At 43.1% G+C, this 25,577-nt stretch overlaps 1 protein-coding gene and 1 long non-coding RNA gene across 4 annotated transcripts; one reads left to right on the top strand and one right to left on the bottom strand.

The window, feature by feature from the left end:
* Positions 1–463: 463 nt before the first annotated feature.
* On the bottom strand, positions 464–25,577 carry NAB1 (NGFI-A binding protein 1). 3 transcript variants are annotated; one of them, XM_065669933.1, is made up of 9 exons: positions 25,270–25,577; positions 23,642–23,732; positions 19,229–20,062; positions 13,532–13,665; positions 12,475–12,526; positions 7,464–7,574; positions 5,030–5,171; positions 3,716–3,865; positions 464–3,140 (listed from the first exon to the last, which is right to left on the bottom strand). In XM_065669933.1, the coding sequence occupies exons 3-9, from the start codon at positions 20,045–20,047 to the stop codon at positions 3,049–3,051; spliced, it is 1,500 nt and encodes a 499-aa protein (XP_065526005.1). In that variant the 5' UTR covers positions 20,048–20,062; positions 23,642–23,732; positions 25,270–25,577; the 3' UTR covers positions 464–3,048. The 3 variants fall into 3 exon arrangements, with proteins under 3 accessions (XP_065526005.1, XP_065526004.1, XP_065526003.1); XM_065669932.1 differs by lacking the exon at positions 23,642–23,732; XM_065669931.1 differs by lacking the exons at positions 23,642–23,732; positions 25,270–25,577 and adding an exon at positions 24,639–24,881.
* On the top strand, positions 22,488–24,439 carry LOC136009739 (uncharacterized). Its single transcript, XR_010610635.1, has 3 exons — positions 22,488–22,712; positions 22,990–23,111; positions 23,659–24,439. It is a non-coding gene; the product is annotated as an uncharacterized LOC136009739 (long non-coding RNA).

Genomic DNA, 25,577 nt, shown 5'->3' with positions numbered 1-25,577 from the left:
CCAGCACCACTTCAGCTGAGATGCGAGCCACCATTTGTAAAGCCATTTGAAACAGGGTGGACCACCAAGACACTTGAGGGCAGGCTGGGCAGCGATGCTTTGTCCCCCAGAGTCCCAAGGACCATCTCTAACTGCCCGGTACCACCTCCTAGCAGATCTGCTGCTTGCATTTTTGCACCAATGTAAGCACACACAAAATAAGGAGGTAGAAAGAGCATTAAATAAGACTGCCATGCTGCAGAAACCCTTCCTGGGTTTCACTTCTCCCCCTTTGCCTTGGCCCACTACAGCCCTGCAGGCTGTGCACATATGGCCACCCATAAATGAGTGCTCAACCACAAGAGCAGGAAAAGGTTTCCCCCGGAGAGAGCTGCTCCCTCCTCCCCTATCCCCAGAAAATTAACATCTCCTTTCAGAGAACACCATTAAAATAAAAAGAAGGAAAAACCCTGGGGAAACTACAGAGTTCTCACGGTGAATTTTATTTTGTAAGCAACAATATAAACATGTGAATAAGAACAGGCATCATCTGCAGGGCCGGCCTTTGATCCAGGGTACCCTGAATCTACCAACCCTTCCAGAGCAGATGAGGGCAAGCGCCTCACCTGCGGCTCCAGAGGCTAAGCCAAGTCGCAGTCCACCAAGACCTCTGTCATGGAAAGACCAATGCTTGAGTATTTGCTATTACCGAATGTATGTGCAAACTCGGAATGCACCTCCCGCCTCCCCCCCAGGTTAAAAAAAAGTAATTATCATACAACTGCAAACCAGTAAAAAAAATTGCTTCCAGCTTATTGAGACTGAAATGGCCTGTTGGACTATAGACTGAAATATCATCCTGGAGAGAACCAACTGGTCGTGACACAAAGTACTGTATTTACAACTCAAAAATATAACTGTTATATACTTTAATTTATAGCAAATTTAATACATTAGTGTTTACAAAATAAATTCTGGACTCAACTGAAACAGCGTGCTGCTTAGCAAGTTCTTTTTCCTTCCTCTCACTTTAATCGAAGAGACCAGCAAGCTTAAGAGCTTCTTCTGTGATCCACACAAGAACTGTTGATCGTGCCAGGTGTTGAAAAACCAGAACATTTCCTGCATCTCTAAAGTTTTGTTGCTTGGTACCTTCTATCACACCAGCTGTACAGTTCAAACCTTAAACTGTCCTTTAACAAGTTCCATACACGTCTCATGAAAGCTACTCAGATACTAACCAGGGCACCGGCTAACGTTACAATCTTATCCGCATCACTAGCTCACACAACAGGAAAGAGGAAATATAACTACACATTCAATCTCTTATTTCTAACAGCAAAGCTGCGAACTCCATTGCTTAAAGATACTTCAGTAAGTGAAACAGTACCATACAGTTCAAGAAACATTTTTTTAAAAAACAAACATTTTAATAGTATAAAAAGTTGTTTACTGGTGTTTCTACTATAAAGCTTTGTTCCACAAATCAAAAGTGATAAAATAATTAGATATGTTTACAGTGATAAGAGACTGCAGTGTAGACATTTCAGCTCACATTTTGCTGACTGTTTCAGTACAACACAGACTGTGACTGAATCGTTAATACACATCTATGACACAGAGCAAACTGCAGACATGAAGTGCACACCTGAATACGGAAGTTTACCTGCTGGCACGGTAACTTACTGTCTTCAGCCCTCCCTTTCCCCTCCAGGACATGTTGTAAGCAAAAACTGTATTCAGAAACTGAGGCATATAACTGTTTTGACTGCTGAAAAGTAACTCTTATTGAGGGAGTTGCGCAGAGGAAAAACGAATGCACACAAACACACCATGGTAAATTCCAAAGTTATATGCCGACTATTTCTCCTTAGATAAAATGACATCTGCAAAAGTGAAAATGTACAAAAAAATAAAAACTGTCAAATAAATAAAGAATACAGATGTTAATTAATCACATATATAAAGAAACGTATTGGCATACTGTATGCAGTATACGGTATATTCATAGAATCATGTGGGCTGGACAGCACTTAATTAGGAGTCACACGCTAAAGACGTAACTCCTCGTCGTCCCCTCCAAAAGATCTTATGGTTTCTGGATATCAAGTGCAACCTTTTACATCGATGCATAAATCGTGCACCATACTTCATCTCTGCCACACCTAGGATGCTTTTTGTTTTTGTTTTTGAAAGATCCACAGAGAAGTCCAAAAAGTTATAATGGTCTGAATCACAATTTTTGCAGCCCTGTCCATGCTACATTGACTCTTGGGTTTCCCACCAGCTGAGATTTCAGTAATTGCACAGTATTATCAAACCATGTTTTTTTCCCCCCAAGGAAATGGGAGCCAATCATATGGCCTCTTCCAACTGGCTTTCTCTACACTCCTGAACTGTAGGTAGGTATTATGCTGTAAGTGTGTTACACAAAGGCTGCTGAAACCATTGACAGTGATGTAACAATAGTTAAGTGTCAAGTACGTCCGCTATAATACAGAATCAGGGTCTAGGTCTATCAAATGCTATATCCACATAACATTTTAAACCATGAAATATTTTATGCATTTTCCTTTTTCTACAAATATTGTTGCAAACTTGCTGTTAATTGTGTCACAAGGTTCGCATTCCTAATTCTCCAATGAGTTTTAATTCAAATGTTTAACAACCATATCTACGCTAGGTACACTTAAAGTAGACATTGAAATTTCAAGTAAAATGAACTGTAGCCACATCTACTGGACTCAATACACGTCCCAACATCTAGATTTACTTTGATAAGTTATACAAATACATAATACATTCTTAAATAATGAAGACCCACAATATTAATTTGTGAATCTTCCCATGTTATAAAACCACTTTTACAGGAATGTTTATCCACCTGTATTACTGTTTTAGTTTGCAGTGTCTCTCGCTTTCCTGTTTCCACACATTACTGTACCAGTTCTTAGGCTTTGGCTATTGAAATCTCTTATTTGAATGAGGCAACACTGGTTATTAAGGCTGGTTTTTTTCTCTTGTGAAGTTTCATTCGTTATTACGACACCATGTTCCAGAGCAGAATGACTATCTTGTGTCTTCAGGTTCTGTTTTTATGACCTTCCTTTCTATGTTGTTAAAAGCCGAATGAGGAAAATCCTTTAAAATACCAAGGCCTTCTGCATTAAGAAAGAAAAAAGAATAATGTTAAAAAACACTGCTTGGAAACAAATACATTGTGCTCTTAATTCAAGAAAAAGGACCATGAACCATATGGATACTAACAGTTGAAGCAATAAATTCTGCCTCCTCCTGCTGGGCTTTAGCCCAGCTGGGTTAAAACTGAACATCACTAGGTCCTTATAAACCAGAATAAAAAGCCATTTTATAAAAAAGCCTGATTCCTTTATAAAGGGTGAAACCATGCTGTAAATCAAACTGCAGTACAACAGCAACTTAAGTATTTAAAAGCAGTAGTTTGGGTCAATACCACTTTCTGAGGACAGACACATGCCAGAACTTGCTTATCTGAACTTAGTTACTGCACCCTGAAAACTTTTCCCAAACAATATTCAATCTGGTTCTAGATTAACAAGTAACACTCCCCTGGAACTTTTGTCCAAAGCCTTGATTAAAAGGCTACACACAAAGCATGCCAGGCTGAGCTACTAGCTTCTTCAGCTGGAGACATCGTGTGTTAGTTCATCATAGCCTTTTAAGAAACAGTGGGTAATTTACAAGAGGCAGCACTAACCCGAAGACTGGGACTTCGCCTCACCACTGGGGTAAAGCCGGATCAAATCACTGCACAGAGGTTTTCCAACATGCTGCTCTCCATCAAGTGAAATGTGCTGCAACTGTCTACTTGGCAGATTGGACATTCGGAGATTCAGCGGTCTTTCACCTGGAAGTTGGTCACAGTGAAACGTTGATCCGTTAAAAGCAAAGCAATATTAGAGATTAAACAGATAGGGACTTAAAGACATGCTAATTCTATCAGGAAAATTGTATCCTAATTTCCAGCTGCTCATGGAAGGTTCCTAGCAAAACAAAGCTTATGTAAATATGCTGCGTTGCAGACACAGGTATTGCTGGAAAGGGACACTCAGCCAGACCAAAAATAAAATTAAAACTCTCATTCTGCTCAAAAACCCCTTTGAGATCCTAAAAATTCCTGCTCCCACTGCACAATGGATTAATGGCATAAAGAAGCTAGCACTATCAAGAAGAACCGGAGCCACACACCCCAATTCTTGCTGTATAATTGTGTACCACTTTGCCTGACCAATACACACATATGAAAACCTGTTTTAAAGCTTACTCCTATCTTCTTTAGTTGCCTTCTCTACCGCTTATCTCCCCCCTTAAACTAGCTCTAAAAAAAACACCAGATACAAAAATTTCTGGTTGTATTTCTTGTGCTTAAAACATTTTATCTCCCTTCACAACAGTAAAAAAAGAAATCTAAACAGAAAACAGCCAAACAAAACAAACACTCCTACAATTAATTCAAGCTAAGGAACAGCCAGTTGGCAAATCAAAGAGAGAGCCACTAAACTGTAAGCTTTTTGAAGAATAACAAGCTACTAAGGACACCATTAGAACCTAGTTAATTCTAAGTTATTTACGTAGCCAGCTCCTCAGGCTTTGTTCCTAGACTGCACAAACAAGTAAACAAAAAGGGGTACCAACTACATTATCTGCTTTACTTTCAAATTCCACAGAGCAAGAACACAAACAAAATGCAACATCCTGCTCTATTTTGAAAACTTAGGATAAAGCCAGAGCCAAGGTTTGCCCTCAGTAACACTAATGCACCCTACCTTTTTCCCTCCCCATAGGGTTATCCATAAAGAAAGCAGTCTGCCTGGCTACATTAGAGTAACAGAGCAGAATGTGACTGTACATCTGATTGCATTATTTAGACTCTAAGCACTCCAGGGCAGGGATCCTGACTTGTCCATTCAGCGCTCAGTGTTCTATACTAGATAAATAACACTACTGACAAAAGTTGCATAATATCAAATGTATTTGCTGGCAGCAACACCATGCCTGGAAGCTACCATACCTTGTCCATCAGTGTTATCTAATGACATGCCATTTGGGCTGTGCTCTTCTGAGTTTTGCCTGTAACACCCTGTGGAAAGACGTCTCTCTAATGCAGCCTGGTTGCAAAGAAATTCCATCTGTTTTGCCATCACCTTTTCTGACTGCAAATAAAGGAAAAAAGATATCTCTCTATATACATACATACAGTGAGTCAAAACACAGGAAAAAAAAACATTATCAGATGATAAGACTAACAGCCTAGATATAGGTTTTTGTTGACTCATATGTACAGATGTGTGCTTTACGGTTTCTTCAAAGCTACCAAGCAAACAAAATATTTTTGCACCCATAGATTTTCATACTGTTCTTCTGAGTCACTCAAGAGTACTTAAAATGCAAGCTGCTGTAGTTCATCCACACAGAAATGCAACATTAAATTCTACTCTTTGAAAACACAAAAACCACTTTCTGCACCTTAGGACTGCAGGTTACATCGAGAGAATCTCAAGAAAAGCCGAAAATAATGTCTTAATTATCAGTTAGCTCTGTTCAAATATATGTCTTCACAAAGTATTCCAGAAAGTATTCCAAGAGCAATGGCAACATCTGCTAAAAACTTATGCCAAGATTTCACCAGACATCTTGGAATCTTTATTTTAGGCAACAGCACTACACAAGCTTAAAAATCTGCCATTCTGAAAGTGTAGGATCACAGTATGTTTGTGGGGGATAAAGGTGTGAAATGTCTGTCTAGAAGAAGAACAAGACCTATACACCTCTCGAGAGTGAAACTAAACAATGCGGTGCAACGTGGGAGGAAATGGCGTCTGAATGTTTGTCATTGACTTTAATGCCAAGAGAATTCTAATTTCACTATAATCTTGTTCCTGAGAATGTAAATAAGCATCTTGCAAAAATAAAATCACAAGTTAAGAAAGTTGATTAAGAGCCACGATGAACACAGGAACAGAAAGTGTACAACCTTAACATCTACAGCTGACTGGGAAAAAGGCATTTCTCTATCAGGTAATGCAGTAATCGTTTCAATGCTACACAGGCCGATTAATTGCAGAGGGCTTTTCTTGGGAGATGATGAAAGCCCTGACTTCCCATGAAGGTCTGCTTACCCAGCATAGTTCAACAATTTACAAACACAATGGAGGCAAAACAGACTAGCAAAATCTGAGCTTCTGCAGCACAGTGATGACCCTGATAGCAGGGTAACGACATGACCAATATTTACTCACTCTGGCTTAGAGCTCATCAGGTTCTGCAGAAGAACACTGACAGCTCAAAGCTTGGTCTTGGGAGGCAAGTAAAAGAAGAAACTGTTCAAACAGTTTACATTCAAGTGTGCTTTTTCCTATTCCATCACTCCTCTTACAACTTCTGAACTTCACAACAGCTTTCTAAAAGAGTAAAACATTTCTCGCTCATGCCATTTTTGTTATTTAATTGGGACAACCCCAAAATTTTGACCTTCGAATCACCACAGAAAACCCTGTATAGTCGCAGATACCTTTAAGCTTAAAATAAATTTCTAGTCCATTGTTACGTAGCAGTGACCAATGCAAGCTTTAAAGCATATACATGATGAAAATAAGCTTGCAAAAATCAAATGCAGGTCATCATTATGTGACACCAGAATATGTAGCATGATTGTTTTTTGATGTATGACAATGAACACATTTGTATCATTGTACACTACTTCGCAACAGAAGAAGGTAAAAGATAGTGTGCCACATCCACTCTCAGGGAACAGGAATGTAACTCCGTAATCTTATTTGAAAATTTGGTGATTACAGTTGCTCAAATCAGCTATACAATTTGTTGCAACTTAGCATGAAATCCCTCCTTGGCAACAACAGGCAGCAGGAGATGCATATTTTGCCTCAAGGCTGGGATACACTACAGAAAAGACAAAGCATCTGAAACCTGTCTTCATTTATAGAAAGCTTTCTGGGTACTTGAAAACAATGCACTGCCACAAGGGTAGATGTTATTTAGGCAATTTATCCTCTCAGATCCAGAGGCTCCCCATTTCCTAATTATACTGGCCTTTCTTCTTGTAAGAAACGTCAGAACTGAGGACTCCAAGATCGCCTACTCTATTCCTCTACACTCAGTAACTTGAACTTTCCATTTATAGCTAATAACGCAAGTAACACAGCACATACTGTACCGATAGTACCCCACTTGCTCTCAACAGGTAGTCACGTATTTTTCAAGCCTACTACACTAGATCTTACCTCCTTGGAACTAACAAGGCTAAAGCTGTAGTACTGTGTCAGAACACTTCCAGAAGTAAACCCCAATTAAAAGTGATGCAATCACCGCTAAGCTCGGCAGCCTTTGAAAGCTGATGGTAATTACTTTAGTCATCAAAACAATACACGAAAACCAATGTACAAAGACATGCCTGTATTATTCACAGTGTAGTCTAGTTGGTTTACCTGAGAATTAAGAGCTGTTGAGTCTTCATTCTTCCCTTTAGCCAAAGCAAGTGGCATTTTGTCTTGCTGATAGAGCGTCTGGACAGTGTCCTGGAAATCAGGATAACCATCCTATTGAGCACATAAAAAGAAACCAAACAGCAAGAGAGACATATTACTTGTTTTGCATCACTCTCTCTGTATACTCAAAAGAAAAAAGAAAAGAGCCAACAAAAAACACATTCCTGAACTTCGGGAAAATTCGGGTCTGCAATTTACGTGTTCATGCTATTCACATCATTTAGGTTTGTGCATAAAACACAGACAACCCCTCTACACCAACTGCTATATATCTAAAATGGCATACATAGAAAGTCATCTCTCACAGTTTCAGGTGAATCCAGACTACTGTTGCCACTGACATTAAACTAGTTTACATTCAAGCCTTGCCAGGCAGATTTAGGCCCATGGTTTCTGTTACTTGTTACATACAGCAGCTTTGGAGATTCTTAAGAAATCAAACTTATATCTAGTCAAGATTAAGGCACAGCAGCTGCATATACTAACCTTGAGAAACTGAGCAAAGCCTCCTGAAATTCAAGGTGTTCTACACAGAACCTACAGTAGCACCACAAAATGAAATATCATCACTTTAAAAGCAGAGTAGCTAAGGCTTTATATACTATGGGAAATCATCATTCATTTTTTTCAGTCTCAAATGCTTATGACATGCAAATCTTTTGCAGCTTGCATATGTACCCATAAAGCAAATAAAGTTCCTGTGAAAACGTGCCAGACTCCATTAAAATAAATTAATCATTGAAGCAAAGGTTCAAGATGAGAAAATTTATCCTGCTCAGCGTTATAAAAGGAAAACTCATGTAAAATAGAGGAACACCCATAAATGTTTATGAAAGCACAGTATATAGGTGACAGTATATATAGGTGACTGTTAAAACATGTGAGGAAGCAAGAGATCTAAAACAGACCAACACCTGAAAACAGTGACACTGAGGATCCGTACGTCCATGTATCAAATATGCCAAATTAGACATATTTTCCTTGTGGATTCTAGAGGCTCATGCATGCAAACAACATTTTTTTTACACTAGGTGGACAAGTAAGTTACAGCCCAAGAATAAGAACAGCAATCTTGCAAAAAAGCACAAGGGAAGGATTACAAGGTCCATGCCACTGGCAGGCTGCCCACTGACCTGCAGCATGGTGGCCAGACCCTCAGTGCAACCCAATGCCAATAAAGCTATTCGATATGCTCAGGGAAAAAAAAAATTAATAGAAGTATCTGTCTGAACACTGCATATTGCTTTTATCAACCCATCATACTCCCTCTCACGGAAAAACCAAACATACAGGTATGCACAATTTCATAACCAGGTAAAGTGCCACAAAACCCCATCCTCTAGAAACAAAGGCGTTGCAGCACATCTCCATGAGCACTGACCATTTTCATAGTCAGAAATGAATTTGCTTTGGAGAGGAAAACAATTGTGTGTAGGAAGATGAGAAACTGAATACACAAACCCCCCTATCACTCAGGATCCCATTTCTGCAACAAGACAGGTAACACAGCTCTTTATAGCACATACGTGATCACTTCCCACTACAAAACCAAAGACTGCTTCCTGAAAGCAAGGCCAGCTGCCCGTTGCTGTGACTGTCACCCATCAGTCACGCAGATAACTTGGATGATGATGCCGTTCTGGATCACCTTTCCTGGAGCCATTCCCCACCGCTGGCTGTTCTCTGCCCTGCTGCATCATCTAAGGGCTGATGAGGAGCAGGCTGGGCCAGCTGACAACCTGCTCTGCACCACATTCGCCTAGAGGCTCCTTTTCCCTCTATGGTCAGAAGGGCCTGCTGTATGCAGTGCAGCATTTTTGTTTTGCCCATGCTGCTGCTCAGTTGTTTTTCAAGCAGCTTCATGCAGCAGATGTTCTCAGTCCCACATGTGCTTTTTCGCTCCCTCTAATGACATTTTTCCTATGAAAACAGTAGCTTTTGCTGTTTTTGTGAGAAACACAAATCCCACACTTCGGTTTTCTTTTCAACCTTCTTAGCAATGGTGGAGGTGGGCCTTTTCTCTCCCCTCCCTCCACTCATACCAGCACTAAGGGAAGATGCTTCCTCACAGCCCCCACTCAGGTCTTCCTGCCTGTGCCCCCTGACTCCCACTCAGCTTTGTGAAATTAGCTTTTGCAAGCTCTCCCCACCCCTCCCGTTCAGCTGAATGAAGACACTGACACATAGAACAATTTCTCCATACCACAGACAGCAAGAGTATTTTTAAAACTCTCTTTCTTCGCTCTCTTGGCTGTTCACACTAACTGAGGGGGAACCTCGCCAACCCCAACACAAAGCAGCAGCAGCGATAAGTAGCCTCTCCCTCCATGCCTTCTGCGTTATATACCTGTGACTTGTTTTGCTTTCCAAGCTGGTGCCACAACAGCTCATCGCTTGGAGCAGTGCTGGCACTGACTCATGGAAGATAACAAAACAAGGGGTGCCCCCACCCCGCAACACCTATGCAGGAGACAGTCTTGCCCTGAAGGGGGATGTGCTATTCGCCTACTTGCAAACAGCACATCCCCCTATTTGCCTGTCCTGCTCTTTGTCCAGAGCAGACTTAGGAACTACAACCCCTTCCTTGTAATCTGCTTCCAAATCCCAATTCATTCCATTCCCTTTTTCACTCCCTCCACACCTTTAGTCTGTCATTTGCCTGGATTTTTTCCCCTTCTCCTCTCTACACTTCACTCCCACAGATCGCCCACCTACTCTACGAATAAGAGGGGGAGAGCTCACTGGGGAAGAGAAAGGCTTTTACAGGTAATTTGATGTAATTCATGGCATATTGTTTCTTTGTAATGCTTTTGTGAGTTTCATATTCGTGAAGAGGATAAATCCACAATGGTGGCTGTAACCCAGCAATATTCAGCCTGCACACACAGCTCTGCTAGCTCTGCTCCAGGATGACCTTCGGAGTCTCTCTGGAGTTCAGGGGGGTGAGGGGGCTTAAGTGTTATTATATTTCTGGATATTAACCCTCTTTTGTTTTTTAAGTAATCTTTGACACTATGCAAACAGTTGTGAAGTCTCTCCAAATTCAAGCCCTAGTATTTTAGGCCACGCTTCGCAGAGACGTTAATGACTAATGGGTAAAGGAATGGTGAATCAAAATACAGGGTTCAGCCTTAAAACAGGAAGGCAAAATGACCTTTACAAAAAGAAAAAAGAGCTAGTTACAACACCACCACACTCTCATTCAGATCCTCTGCATGATACTAGCATGACAGTGAGCTAACAGAGCCACGATGAAACATAACTTTAAAAACAGGATAAAGAATTCTCACCCAGAACAGAAGGAAAAAACTGCAGCATTTGCTACCATTTTCATTTTTACCTCCACCTTTCTAAGAACGAGCCTCCTCAAAAATCCCCAAACATACTACTAAAATAAGGCCGCCTTCTTTTTTAGAAATCTAAGCCCCAATAACCCAAAACACCACATGTAAAAGTTACTGTGTAATAATGCACCCTTTTAAAATTTATTGGAGGAGAAGTCCATGACTTACAGTGTGTCTCCATTATAACATACTGTAGTAACGATTTACTCCTAGAAGACTCCCCAAGGGAAAAATAAAATGTATGCTGATGACGACACTGGTTACTTCATAATTAATCATATGCTATAATGCTATCAAATGAAAGAATATTTCATTTAGTTTAATTTAAATTTCTTACTGTGGAAAAAAGTCCTATTTCTGAAATAGCCGTTTGTACAGCTAGGACGTGAATCTTTCACCAGCACTTTAAAATATGACGGGTAATTTTAGAGAGAAAGAAAACCAAGTAAACATCTTTTCTCAGAATTACTGAACTAAAAGGTGCCTAGAAAAAGTAGGCCTTCCCGACTCAGGATTTCACTGTGCATAAGAGAATAAAGTTTCCCTAAGGCTGTCCAAATTTCCTGCTCTCCAAAAACCCTAAAGTTTCAGCCTGTATTTTTCAGGATTTTAATCTTTCTTTTTCTTTCAATGAATAAAAAAGCACCTCCTTTGCAGTGTGTCATTTTAGATACTTGCTCATCATCAATTATTACTGAATGAAGGAAAAACTTTCTAATACTGAAATCTAAGTCAATGAAATACTATTCCAAGCAGAGGAGCAGCAGCTCCCCACCAACGCTCATAAATCAGGACTAGACTGGACAAAAAACGGGAGACTCTAGCAACCATCCTGCAACACGATGGTCAAGGGAGATAATTATGAAGGTGGATAAAAAGATTTAATGAACCTTTTCTCTGCTCTTTCATGGACTGAAGAACAAGCACATGTCAAAGCAAATCCTAACACATGTAAATGACATTACTGATTTACCGTCAAAGGTACGAATAAATCCTCAATGCATGTGTATGCTTTGGATTATATAAACAAACTACAACTGTACACAGACTGATGGAACTTTATAAATAAAAAAAGATTAACTCCTCTATGCCTATTCATAACTGCCTTTTCTAAACTAACTGCTCGCACTGAGGACTGTCTCATGGGAAAGCCTTTGTACAGGCAAAAGCATCACACTGCTGAAAAATTACGAAAGCCTTGCATTCAGTGCATCATTTGTCACAGTATGCTCCAACTTTCCTCTACAGTTAAAGAATGCATCATATATCTGTGTCACATACAGATCTAACCCAGGCCTAGCTTATACCCAAATGCACATTTAGCCCACACCTTTTGGAGTAGACAGCAAAAAAAAAAACCCAAAACACACAATGATAAGGATGAGTCAGATACCCATGTAACAGAGAAACAGTAATTTGTTAAAAAAATACATCAAAAGGGAAGATCTGCTAATCTTATGAGGTATATAGGTATATACACTTAAACTTTTTTTTTTGACCCCGTCTTTCAAATGTTTTTCTGACACATTTCCTTAAGATAGCTCACTTCAAAACAACAGTGAATTTTAGCATGCATAGGTCAAAACACAGGAGTCATAATACTTTACCTCTATCTTGATTCTCTTTGGTGACAGCTCATCCCTTTCTCCACATTTAGATCTAGAAAAGAAGACACACAGACTGTCAGTAAACAGCACATTAACCCTGACCATCAGAATTAATAATGAAAAACAGAGTCAAGATAAAAAAAACCCAAAACATCAGGCAAGAACAAGTGAGATGCACAGAAAAAGCCTCTAATTCACATGGACGTGGCAGTATATGTCACTCAAGTACAGAGGAATACAAGTGCCTTGTGTGGTTTTCAAGATGTCAGAGACATTCTTCTGAACAGAACGGAAAGCTACCTGAACACAGAGAATTACACAATGCCTTTGGCACTGCTTACCCAGAATGGATGCATTTTTACATAAATCACTATAGAAGGAAGGGGAGCAAAGCAGAATCATAAGAAGATCCTACAAGTGTAGGAAAATGTATTTTGAAAGGACACTGCATTACATGTGAAGGAGTTAACACTTAAAAACAATACAGTACTGAGACTTTCAGTAACACTAATTCTAAAGTTCTAATTGTATTTGAAAGCTATTAAGCCTTTGTTACTGTTTCATAACAGCAGTTCATTTAACAGAACAGTAACAGATGAAATTAGGAGTCAGCTTCAGCCCCTTTAAAGCAGGTTTGTAAGCTGCTCCCCACGACCTTATCTTTCTCATTCCCTGAAAACTAATGAGCCGAATCTGTGTATGCAAAATAAAAACAACTGATACATTGAGCAGCTTTGGCTACTTTGCCTATTTACATTAACCTTGAAATACACAAATGTCTCAAATACTTGAAATGCCAGCCTCTCAGATGCCTCTCAGCATGCACTATCACTGAAAACTTTGGAAAACGAGAGAGCAAATAAAAAGGTAATTCAAGGCAGCTAAATCTTAGCAGTTTGAAAGCTTCACGACTTAAATAGCATTTTTCTACCTCCCTCAGAAGAGCACTTTGCTAGCTAAAGAGCAAGAAGAAAGTGTCTCTAGTACTTCAAAAGAAATGCTATTCGACTGATTCATTCCCTGAAAATAAAGGTCCTTTGAGTTAATTAAACCTTACTTGGTGGTCCTGTAAGTATACTTGTATGTAACTTCTCGAGAGATTTGCCGAGCTAGTGCGAAGAGTTCATCTCTCCTGGTCAACAAGGCGTTATCTTTTACACACAGCTGAGCGGCTGCTTCATTAACTGTTAGCTGGAAATCAAACACAAAACCAGGGATTCATGATTTTGCATAAATTCACCCACTGTGCTTGTAAAAGTACCCATTCTTCTGAAATAATGACAAATTTCAGCTGCAAGTAAAACTACTCACAGATGTACAGCAAACCCTGGAGGGTTTCTTCCATTTATTTATACTCTTACTAAGCCAGGTAAGCCTCGGGGAAGAAAAACATGTAGTCGGGGCATTTAAATGTCCTTTTAATGTCCTTTAAAGTAAAAATGTTATTGTAAGACTCTCTCAATGTGCACTGCCTGTGCCTCATCCCAGCACTAATTAAATCTCAGTATAAAACAGTAGCTCTGAACGTTCACAGTGTTCGGCTCCCAAAGCCTGGTTTACAGGGAATACTATTTTTATAAATGCAATATGCCCAGGACTTGGGGGAAAAAAAAAAAATGACAGTGTGGGTACAGATGGCTTTCCCTGGTGAATACAGCACAGATTCTGTAGAAGGTGATGGTTTAAGAAACGATTAAACTTTTTTTAGCTATGTTTCTCACCCTCGTGTTTGTGAAGACTATCTTCAGACATGAATCAAATGTGACTTGTTTCAAGGATGTTTTCCTGAGCCTGCCAGGACACATTTCTAGTGCCTCTGCTGCTGGCAGTAGCTTCATAAAGAGGGGAGGAGAAAAAAAGCCCAAAGTTAAGGCTCAAAATGGTTTCACAGTGCTCGGAAGCCCACAGAAAGTGGCGATACTGTCATGATTACACCATATACAACACTGCGGTCTGAAAAGCCTATGGTCAACAGTATGGACAAACAACAACACTATTAATACAATGAGAGACACTGAAACCGAGATGTTGGAGAGGAGATTCTCTGCTCCTTCCACAGTCAGCAGAGGCCAAAGAGACATTTTCATTTCTTCCTCAGCTGAAGAGCAGCCAGCACTTCTAATGAGGCATAAAAGCCAGAGGCCAGAGTACTGCAGGTGTTTTGTCCCCAGACTGCCCACAACTTTTCTCTCTTTATTTCTAGAAATAAAGCTGCTTTGAATGGGCCTGGCTTCTTGCAAATGAGCACAGCTGCTTTGCTGCTCCTGTCAACAGTATGCTCTGTATCTGTCTCAGGCTAGTGAATATTACAAAGCAGATAGGTTTTCCACAGCACAGCCAGCATATTCATGACAGAATGAGATGTGCCATCCCCAGCCCCTGATCTGGCAGAGCAAAGCACAGCCGCAGTGCAGTGCACAGGGTTGTGTGGCCAAGGGCTGACAGGACCATGCATGTGTGACCTCAGCCACGGAAAACACTGCTGCTACAAGAGGTGCTTTTCATGGAAGAGAACAGAAGATGAGGCTGACGAGAGGCCAGCAGGTATGCAGTTTAATGGTGTCTCTTGAGAGAAGGCTAAGAATCATGCTCCTTTACCCTGCTGTCTACCACACCGCAGAATGTTACTTGTGAATTAAATCACAGCAACTCACCCAAAACATCACGCACTCCATCCCTGAAGGATGGAAGCTGTCATAAGATATGAACAACACACAACCATGCTGTCCTTCACTGCAGTGCTTGATGTCATCCTAATTGGAATAGATGTATTTTGCCTAATGCAACACTTGTCCTCTAGGAGGCTGAAAAAAAAACCAAAAACATGTACCAGAAGACCTGAGATTCTCTCAGTGGCCTGAGCCCATGCAGTATTTCTCATAAAACCTCAAACAGAACTGCTGTTCCTAATATTTCTTAAGCATTTTTTTTTCCTGTGCTTAGCACAAAAACCTCTGATCCGAGTAGGGCATTTCCTGCGATACCCGAATACTAATCAGAGTGCAAACATGTCTTTAACAGGTGAATTAGCTATGTTGCCTGAACCTTTGGTCTCTGTACAGACCAAAAAAACCCCTCAGAGATCAGATGTACAAGGGTGGGAAGTTTAGATTTAATTTGTGAAACAGTTCCGAGGTTCCTATGCTCCCACAATGTAACTGCTACCCATTAGACAGGAACAGTTGTTCTACAATGTCTATCGTCTCAGCAAAAAAAAAAAACAACACAGGAGAAAAAATAAATGATACAAAAATAAAAGATAACTATAACAGTGATGCAAAGTATTACCATCCAAAGCAGGCATTAATTTCTGTAACGGTGATAGCTTGTACTTTGCCAAGGATGAATAACATGGCCAATGCTTACAAAATAATCTGAGACGGTTTTTATCCATCAAAGTGTTGAAAGGCTGCAAAGAGCTGAAATCACTGAAAATGCTTTGGGTGGTTGTAAGCAAGTGCTGTTTATCCTGATATATGAGAAAAGCCAAATGTTTGTTTGTTTTTCCTCGTTTCTTCTTCCAGGTCACATCCAGACTGACTGAATTGAAGAGCATTATGGCATCCTGCCTTTTCAGGAGGCACAATACTGCAGCTAGAAAGTGTTGCATGCCTGAAAATAATTATTCTGGTTGCTGGAAGCCTGAATGATATGGAGGAGCACATAACCATACAGGCTGTATGGAGAGGGATAGGTACATTCCCATCTCATGGGGTTCATAGATTCCCTCACTACAAAACACAAACAAATACCAAGCCCTACTGTTTTGGCGAGTCAGCAAAACAAAAGGAAGAGACCAAGTTAGACAAAATTTTTTACTTGCATTTCTTATTTCTGATTCTCACACTATTAAACAGGATTTGTTTGTTTGTTTTATAAGTACCTAGACAAGCACTGAAATATTAAGACAAATTACAAATCTGACTCAAACATGCACAGGTCACAAAGATCAGGCGCATAGCTCAGACTCATCACTTTTCCAGTCCAACTTCAAACGTTATGGGCTCTCCATGCTTAAAAAGCTGCGTAATACCGAGACAGTGGGATGGATTACAGACAGTAAGTTTATTAGTTCTGGAATATCTCTGAAAGATTCTGCATCAGATTTTAAGCTAATCAGCGCCTTATAGAGATAATCCTACCAGTAACACATGCTTCCAGACCAGCTCAGTGTCTACAGCTCCCACTGGCCTCTAATGGCTGCCCAAGCCCCCTGAGACACTCCAATGTTCATACTGAAACAAGAGAACACTCTCACTAATTTGCCAATAATTCTATCAGATTTGATTTTAATTTGCATGCATCTCCACTCTGCTTGAGGAGCCAGACATAGCCTGATCTTTACATTAAGAAGCTAACCACTACTTAAGCTTTTTAAATTCACAGTGAAGTTTATTCAGCTGTTCATTGCCAGCTGCAAGGAGAGATCTTGAACTGTGATGCAGGATGACAGTCTTGGAATGTATTAACACGTGCAGAAACAGAGTCTCTGGACAAGTAGAAACTTACCTCCCTGGTTGTTTAAGGTCCTTCCTTCTGAGCAGCAAATAAAGCCATCAAAACCAAAAATCCACTGAAGTTGAGTTTACAAAAGGCAAACCCTGGTTTAGCAGATTTTAAACAAACAAACAAAAAAGAAATGGTCTCATTGCTGCTATTTGTATATTTTCTGCTTTAAAACTAAGACCATTCAAGACAAAACTTTGCGAAATCCGGCCTCTTTAAGCAAACAGTAAACCAATTACGAGCAAACTCTTCTTGCTTGCATGTGTGCAGTTCCCATCAAGTTCAGCAAGGCCCCACATGCGTGAGGCATAAGTCAGCCACACACTCCTTTGATCTCATGCCCTTAATCATAATAGCGATAGAAACATTTCCTAAAGCCAAACCATGCTCTCATTCCATTTTTAAACATGGTTTTACAATGATGTAGTAAAGATCTTTAGTGCAGTACTAAAAAATATAATTAACAAGGCAGAGCAGTCATCCTTTCCTCTGGTTCTTTGCTACCCTGCTCCTTCAAACCACCACCACACTACTCACTCCAGCTTCGCAGAGCCACTCCTCAGCCCACCACATGCCTGGCACGACATCTGCCCCTGGTGCCCACCTCCCATTGCCAAGGGAATTATCCTACAAGAAGTCTGCCCAGATTTCAGAGTAGCAGCCCCAGAGAGACTGTGAAAGCACACAGCTTCACATGCTGTACATCTTTGACTGCCTCCATGCCTAGGTGGGGAGAACCCTCTCTCTCTGAACCCTGAAGCAACACACACAGGGCATCTACACAATTAATCCTTTCAAGTCCTGCCTCCATCTCACACACAACTTGTTCTCCACAAGGCCAGGGGAGTAAGATGAGATCTGTTCTTGCACACTGGATGAATTCATAGATTGTAAGCGTTCCACATAAGCCACAATGCATGTAAGTAAAAGCTGTACAGCTAAAACTGTGGTAGAAAAGTCTGTTGGAAGCATCTCCTCAGTCTGTACTAAAAGTCCTTGGGAAGTCTCTGCTGCTGATGTGCAGTTGCCTTATAAATGCAAATATATAAACCAAAATGTAAAGAAGTACACCTTGTTTCCTCCTGCCCTTCAACTCAGAAGCATAAAGGGAACCTAGTCTTACGCGGTAGATCACACACCTACAAAACTTCTTGTTGAAGTGAAAAAAGGCTAAGCCAGTACAGCTCTTTTGGCACTCCTGTAACACAAACATTGCCTTTCCTTTTGGGAGCTAAGCCCTACATGCCAAATGTTAAATCCAACTGAAATTTTGCAATCCCTGTTAACTGTGAAAATGCTGATGCAGCGTTCATATCAACAGTGTTTTGGCACTGCTTTGAATTAATGTTTGTTCTCCTCTTGTACTGTACTTTGGCTCTGGCAAACTCTTCCCCACACAGACACACCTATTGCGTTACAACATACGCAGTGTGAGCCCTAAGAATGCCAGAAGAAAAGCAAAGGAGGTCCACATGGTCTTTTAAAGACAAGAGAGAAGAGATGCGATGCAGGTATTAAAGAACAAACCTTCAAATTACAGCTACCCATCAACACTGGAGACAGTTCCTTCTCTTCCTCCTCACACATTCTGCACTTCACTTGCCCAGCTTAAGACCACTGCCCAAAACAACCTACAAGTTGTATAGTTCAGCATCATCCCAATTCAAACACAAAAATTCACATCCCACTGGATTTAGGGACCTCATCAGCAAAATCCTTTTTACCTGGAGGGCACAAGCTACACAGCAGGGTCTCGAGGTAAGCAAAGACAGCACAGTGCAATAACCAAGGCAGGTGATCCTCTTCCCAGACACAAGCAATTTTAGTTACTAATCTTCCAAACAACCAGTCTACTCTCAAAGCTGAAAGGGAACACCAAGCCAGGACTGCTTTACAAATGTGCCAAGTGCTTAGAATCCCAAGGGCCACGCTCACTGCAATGCTGGTTTGCTATTTCAGTGCCAAACTGTTTAAACCCTCTGTCTGACAGGCTACACCAGTGACCAAGCCGTCTGATGACACCCAGCTGAAGTCATCGGTGCACACATGCACACACCTGTACAACAAAGGGAACTTCTACTGCACTCAAGATTTCTATCCCAGGGCAGGACTGCCTACGGCTCCAGTAGGACACACAGCTCTTGTAACCCCGTCTAAAGTGCCTGTACAAAAAGTGTACCCTGTGAACTGCAGCTCATAAAAGGTATAGGAAAAAGGGAGGAAGCCCACTGTCGCTCAAGGTTTTTACCTCATGGAGGGTGAGATGCTTGCCATCCTTTCTTTTTGAGTCGAATCTGCCGTATATTGCACTGTACTTCCTGATCTCCTCCTCTTTGTGAGGGTCCTCGTCACTCATCTCAAAGATGTGACCAATCATCTTTGCCAGTTTCTTATTTGTTTTCAGTAACTCCTTGACTTCGTTCGAGTCACTTTTGGGCAGGGAGGGAACCATACGTTCTACGCATTCAGCAACTGACAGAGCAGCAGCAGCATCCAGGGTCTCACTGTTTTCCTTTGGTGAAGCTGGAGAGCCAAGGTCAGCTGGAGAAAGACTATGTTCACTCTCAGTGGTGTGGTGTCCTTGCCAGAGCCTCGGCTCGCTGCCGCTCTGCAGTGGTAAGTTCCCCACCACATCGGATTTGCTTGCACCCACACTTTGCACACACGTCGTGGCAGCACACTTTGGAATCTTCAGGTGAGGCTCCCTGGTGCTGCTGTTCCTTTCGTAACTGCTGCAGGATATCCCCAGCCACGCAGGAGATCCTTCTGGCAACTTATAGATTGGAATGCTGCTGACCGGTAAGGAGGTGAGAGGCTGGTTAAAAAGACCAGGGTTTGTGACCCAGTCCCTCAAAGCCTTCTGCAGCCTTCGGACGTGAAGAGGCTTGCTAGCCATGCCTACGAGAGCCATTATCTCCAAAAACTCCTCTTCACCTGCTTCACAGAGCTGCTGGACATCATCACCACCCTGCTGAATGAAGGCATCGAAGTAGAATAGGAGATTTGCTTTTTGTAGTATTCGATACAGCTGCAATTCCCCAAGGGTTCTGGGTAGAGCTGACGCCATCACGGATAACAGAATCTGCAAACAGTAAGAACAGAGAGAAGATGAGCACCAGAATGCTGACGTTCAGATGCATTCCCCACCACCCATCCTTCCATAAGGCTGTCAACTCAGAGTACAGGATTTCTTTCTCTTGTCATAAGACCAGGTATGGAAAAATGGGGCAAAAGCTCTATTTTTTAATAGCTAACTTAATGGAAACATTCATAAAAAAACAAATCAGCAGACAGTTGCGATGCAGCTACAAAAAAAAGATGATTCAAACATGAAGCCAGCTTGTTTTCAGCATTCCCTCTTCATGTTTGTTCCCAAGAATGTCATTCAATATTGCTCACTGCTTCTACTTGACTCTTTTATATCTTCAGATCAAAATGATCACAAAACACCCTGAAGAGTTACTGAAAACTTGATCCCCTGAAGAAGAGAAAAAAAAAGCTCATCAGTTTCAATTCTTCTTAACTCTCACATCATTTTCTCCCACAGCAGTGTGGAGCCCTGTAAAAGGAAAGCAAAGAAGAAAAGTGCTTCACAGAATCCCAGAGAATTAATGAAGTTGGATCAGTAACAGGGTGTTTCAGAACAAAGTATTTCTACAGTTTTTCCCATTTCACGTAAAAAGAATCTAATGCCTCCACTGTTCTCAATTATGGGAGCAACATCCACAGATAAAGCAAAAGCACTGACAGATTACAACACATAGAGTTTTTAAAAGTTATTCTGAATTCACCTGCCTGTCCCATCTGCTAACAGGCCTGCACTTCAGTGACACTCAGGACACAGCAATATAACAATTGTACTCTAAGGGATCCCAAGGGACAAATTGCAGCAGTATTCTACCCTTATGGCTGCAGAAAAACATTTGCAGAGTTTCAGCTTCATAAAACCCGTTATCCACAGTTATCCTGCAAAAAATAAACTCTTCAGAGAATTGCAGGACCTCACACACACCTCATCACTCTACAATGGCTTTCACAACTACAAGCGGATAATTTCCAGCATTACTGTGTTAAGCTAAACCACCAATCGATAAGGTCTCAAGCATGTCATTTATAGTTGGTCAGGCAAGTAACAGAACTAAGGCATGGAGCTGGTCTGCTAACACTGCTCTGGCTCTACTATCACACTGCACTTGAAAAACCACACAGCAGTAACCTAAAAATCAGCACTTACAGAACGATCTGCACACACTGGGGGGAAACTATTTTGACAACATGCAACATGCCTCACCCCAAAACTGTGATGCAAGAAAACACCCATGCTTAGGGGCACTGGGAGACTGGTAACCAACAGTCAAATTAAGGCAGAATTGTGCGGATTTTTTTTTTTTTTTTTTTTTTTTTTTTTTTTTTTACAATACGCATCTTTTCTTCAGCAACTCAAGAACTCGACTTCTGTTCAAGGAGCATCTGAAGGATCAGGCTTTTGCTGCAAATCTTTGATTAAACTCTAGTAGAAGAAACTAAAATGAGGCCAACAGAAGCTGTACAAAGATGTATGTGGCAGCACCAGGATACCTAAGAACAATCTCTTCAGGAAAAGAGATGGAGCCCCAGAAAGAGACCAAAAAGACAAAAATCCAAACCCACCAGCTGTACGTATCATTCTTTGTACGCTGGTGCTTGTAAAACAGAATGGATGGCAGGAGCAGTTCAGATCCGAGCAGCCACCTCAAGGAGCTCTGTTGGTGAGCTCCAGAGCAAGCAAACTGCCCACTCTGGAACTCAGGGTGGATGCAAGAGGCAACTAAGGGCAACAAGGAAAATCACATAAGGTAATCCTTCAAACGGCACGTAATTCTGTGATTCAAAAAACTGACATTACTTCACAGAATTTCAGAGATTTCTCAGGAAAAGCCTCCCATTCCATACCAGCTTTGACAAGGCAAACAAAACCAACAGCCTATGGTTTACCGTCAGTGCAGTGAACCATTCCTGTTCTCCCATTTCAAATGATGTTGACTTTCTACCATCAATACCACAATTAAACTTCTATAACTGCTATAGAAGAATAACCATTTGCTCTGAAAGTCATTCTTCTTAGCACAAAATCTACACAAATGGACTTTGTGCAAAGAGCTAAGCTGAATCCTGGGAGGACAGTGGCAGTGAACTTACATACAGCTCAGGAGCTGCAGGCAAGGCATGGAGCCATTTTTCCAGCCCACAGGCTGGAATAGCAGCAACAGTCCATGAGCAGCCTTTACCTGGAGGCCTCTAATCATAAATCTCCTCATGACAGATGAAACCGGATTAATAGGTACTACAGATGCGTCAGTATTGAGTCCACAGTTCGGACTGCATTGAGATTTGCATTTAAAGCAAGACTGAAATCCCTTTGTTTTGTACTTCAAATTCTGTTTTCCAAATTTAGTACAGTAACTCCTGAGAGGGCCACGCAAATTTTCCGTTTACGATTGCTACCAATTTCTGCAGAAAAGGCACTTTCAAACACTCCTCCTTCTGCCCTCCTTTCTCCCCTCACTTAAACAGAGTTCCTTCTGCACTCACCTCAATGACATCCCACGTATTTCTAAACTTTTACAAGGGGAAGGCTCCCTTCCCTTTCCAAGACAGCCTCACCACACCAACAGCTCCGCTGCTTTTCTACACATTACCAGTCCGCTCCACTGGTTCGGCTCAGCTCACGGCCAACAAAGCTGGGAAAGGAGGTAAGCTAGTCGACCTGGTGGAGTAAGATGGGGTTTAGGAAGAGGACAAGCAACAAACAAGGTTAGCTCAGACAGCAGTGCAGCACTACCTGGATCGGAAGAAACCGTTAACCCAAAGGCACTGCTGCTGCTGCCTGGCTCTGCTTACCTATCTGGCTATGGTAAAGCCTTAGCACACCCACTCAAGTCTCAGTGCCACACATTTTTTGGGTGACCTTTAAGCTACATCTAAGAGACCTAAAGTACTGCTTTCCACCACTTCTGCTCTCATTTTCAGTGCAGCAGGGGCCATGCTTCTGGGGCAAAGGGTGAGCACGAGAAGAAGTTACACAACGGGAAGACGTGGGGCAAGCTCACAGCCAGACTTGTGTATGCTCCTCGCTGGGAAGAATACCTCAGGTAAGACCCTAGGGCACCACGTGTGCTCCCCTCTTTCACTGCCTTCTCGGTAAGTCTTAGGCTTTCCAGTCTGGTTCGGGAGTAACAGCCCGGAACCGTCCTCTGGCAAACCCTAAGAAGTTAACCAGAATGATCGGCTGCCTTAGGAGAGAGCAAGTAGATCTTCTAAGGCATGGCCAACTGCAACCCCTTTTAGGGCAAAATGCAGGAACACAAAGCTGGCATGGAAAGGTCTGCAGGAATAAATGAATGCAGCAGTGGCAGTTGAGCTGCAACTTGTCCCCCTTCTTTGCTTGTTGTCCGTAACAGTAAGGAGCGCAGGAATACACAGAGAAGAACAGCTGTTTTTTACATTTTTTGCATATAGAACAAAGAAAGATGCTAGGAAAGTCCCCATCACAGACAAAGCTGTTTAAAATACATGCAAGGTTGCATACTGTCACAGCCACAGAAGAATCAGGAAATCACAAGTTAGATTTTCACTCAGCCTTTTGCAACCCACAACCGTGCATTCTGATTTTCCACATTACCTCATTCACATCCACAGCCTATCACCCCACATGCCGAGCCCTCCTCTCCAAACGCTGGATGTCACCTTAACTCTGACCACAAACACAACTCCTAGGAAAAAGGAAAACAAAAACCACAAGAACACCACAGAGCACGACTAAATACTTGTCAACCGCCAGGGCAGGAATCACAACCTATTCCTGCACCCGGCTCCCTCTATCAAGATAGCCAGCAGCGGAAGCAGCCCGGCTCAGTATCTTTAACCACGGGAAAACACTCATTTCTTCCCGTTCTGCCTGGTCTGAGATCAAAGCTGCACATTTCCCGGAGGTGGCAGGAAGATACGCGGCTGCAGGGAGCAGGTGGTGGACGTGGGTGAAGGATTGGGAGAAGGAAAACGCGGGAGTTGTGGGATGTAAGCACGGGGCAAGGACTCCACTAGCAGTTTTCCTGCTTTTCAAGGCTGCACTAGAAGTAAAACCAACCGAGCAACCCTAACTGATTTTTAGAGGCTTTTATTTGAGGTGAGATTATATTTGAGCTGTCACCAATTCAATTAGGAATACGCACAAGGAGAAAGCGCGAAACATCACATTCCTGTATTTTAGGCAAAAGTGATTATTTCATAATATATCTTGATCACTCTGGGCGTTTTGAAAAGTCTCTGAAGACAAACCGGATTCGGATTCGAGAACTGGCTGCTTTGCATATTCATTACATTTCTGCAGCGTTTCCAAAGGACTTTTAGCAGGAGAAGAAAATTACATGTAGCTGCAGAAGCGAGACTTAGCAAATTAAATAGTCTTGTCTAGCTCTGAGATGTGCCAAAATACAAGCTATTAAGTGAGTTTCACATCCAAATACAGATGCGTATCTCGCCGCAACTAATGAGAAACTTGAAACGTGCAAAAAAACACCCCCAAACTCGTAAGGACAGAAAGAACTCGAGCACTTCGCGACTCCCGACAGCGCGGTGCGACCCGTCGTGTCCCACCGGAGCCCGGCCCCGGGGGTTACCTGCGGCCCCATACGCCAGCCGGGCCGCGAAGTGAGCCGAACCGAAGAAACCCGACGCAGCGAGCACGGGGAGGCGCCGCGGACCCCACACCAAGTTCGCATGGGCCGAGCCCGCTGACGGGCACAGCCCCGAGCCGCGGCCCGGCACCCCTCGGGAGCCGCTTGCCCGTGACGGCTGCGCTGAGGTGCGCGGGTGCGGGGCAGCGGCACGGTCCCCCAACGGCCCGGCCGCGGACAACCCGGCCCGTCCCACCAAGGGCGGCGGGGCAGGAGGAGGAGGGGGCGGGGGGGGGGGGGGAGAGGCGGCGGAGGGGCAATGCGCCACGCCGCACGGGACGCGCAGGCGGCCCGTCCCACAGCGCGTCCCCGTCCGTCCACCCCCCGCCCCGATACCCCCGCTCGGGGCCGGCGGGGCACCGCCCCCGTCTGTCCCGTCCCGTCCCGTCCCGTCAGTCCCGCCCCACCGCCCCCCCGCGGCAGCAGGCGCGCTGGGGACGTTCCGGTACTTTCCGCCCACTCGCCGTTCCCCCCGCGCTGCGTTCTCCGGGAATCACCCACGCACGACCCGCCCGCTCCTTCCGGCCGTGCCCCGCGGGGCCGGCGCCCCCTCCCCGGGCCGTCCCGCACGTACTCTGCAGTGGGCTGCCGCCGCCGGCTGCCCGGCGCTTCCCTCGACGCCGTCCCGGGGCCGCAGACTCAGCCCCGCCGAAGTTGCTGCCAGCGCCCCCCCCGCCTGCGCGCCGCCGGCCCAGGCTCCTCCTTTCCCATCGACGGGGCGGGTGGGCGAGCCGTTCTCCGCCACCGCCTGGCTGCTGCCGCCGGGCGGACGGGAGGGGAGCAGAGCGGGGGGCCGCCCGGCACAGCTCGCCTCGTCGCGGCCGCTCCTGCCGTGCAGTGCAGGCCGAGCGGGCGGGAGGGAGGGAAGGAAGGAAGAAGGGA

This window comes from Lathamus discolor, chromosome 3 (genome assembly GCF_037157495.1).
Source record: "Lathamus discolor isolate bLatDis1 chromosome 3, bLatDis1.hap1, whole genome shotgun sequence".
Classification (NCBI taxonomy): domain Eukaryota; kingdom Metazoa; phylum Chordata; class Aves; order Psittaciformes; family Psittacidae; genus Lathamus; species Lathamus discolor.
This window is presented reverse-complemented; position numbering and strand designations above follow the sequence as displayed.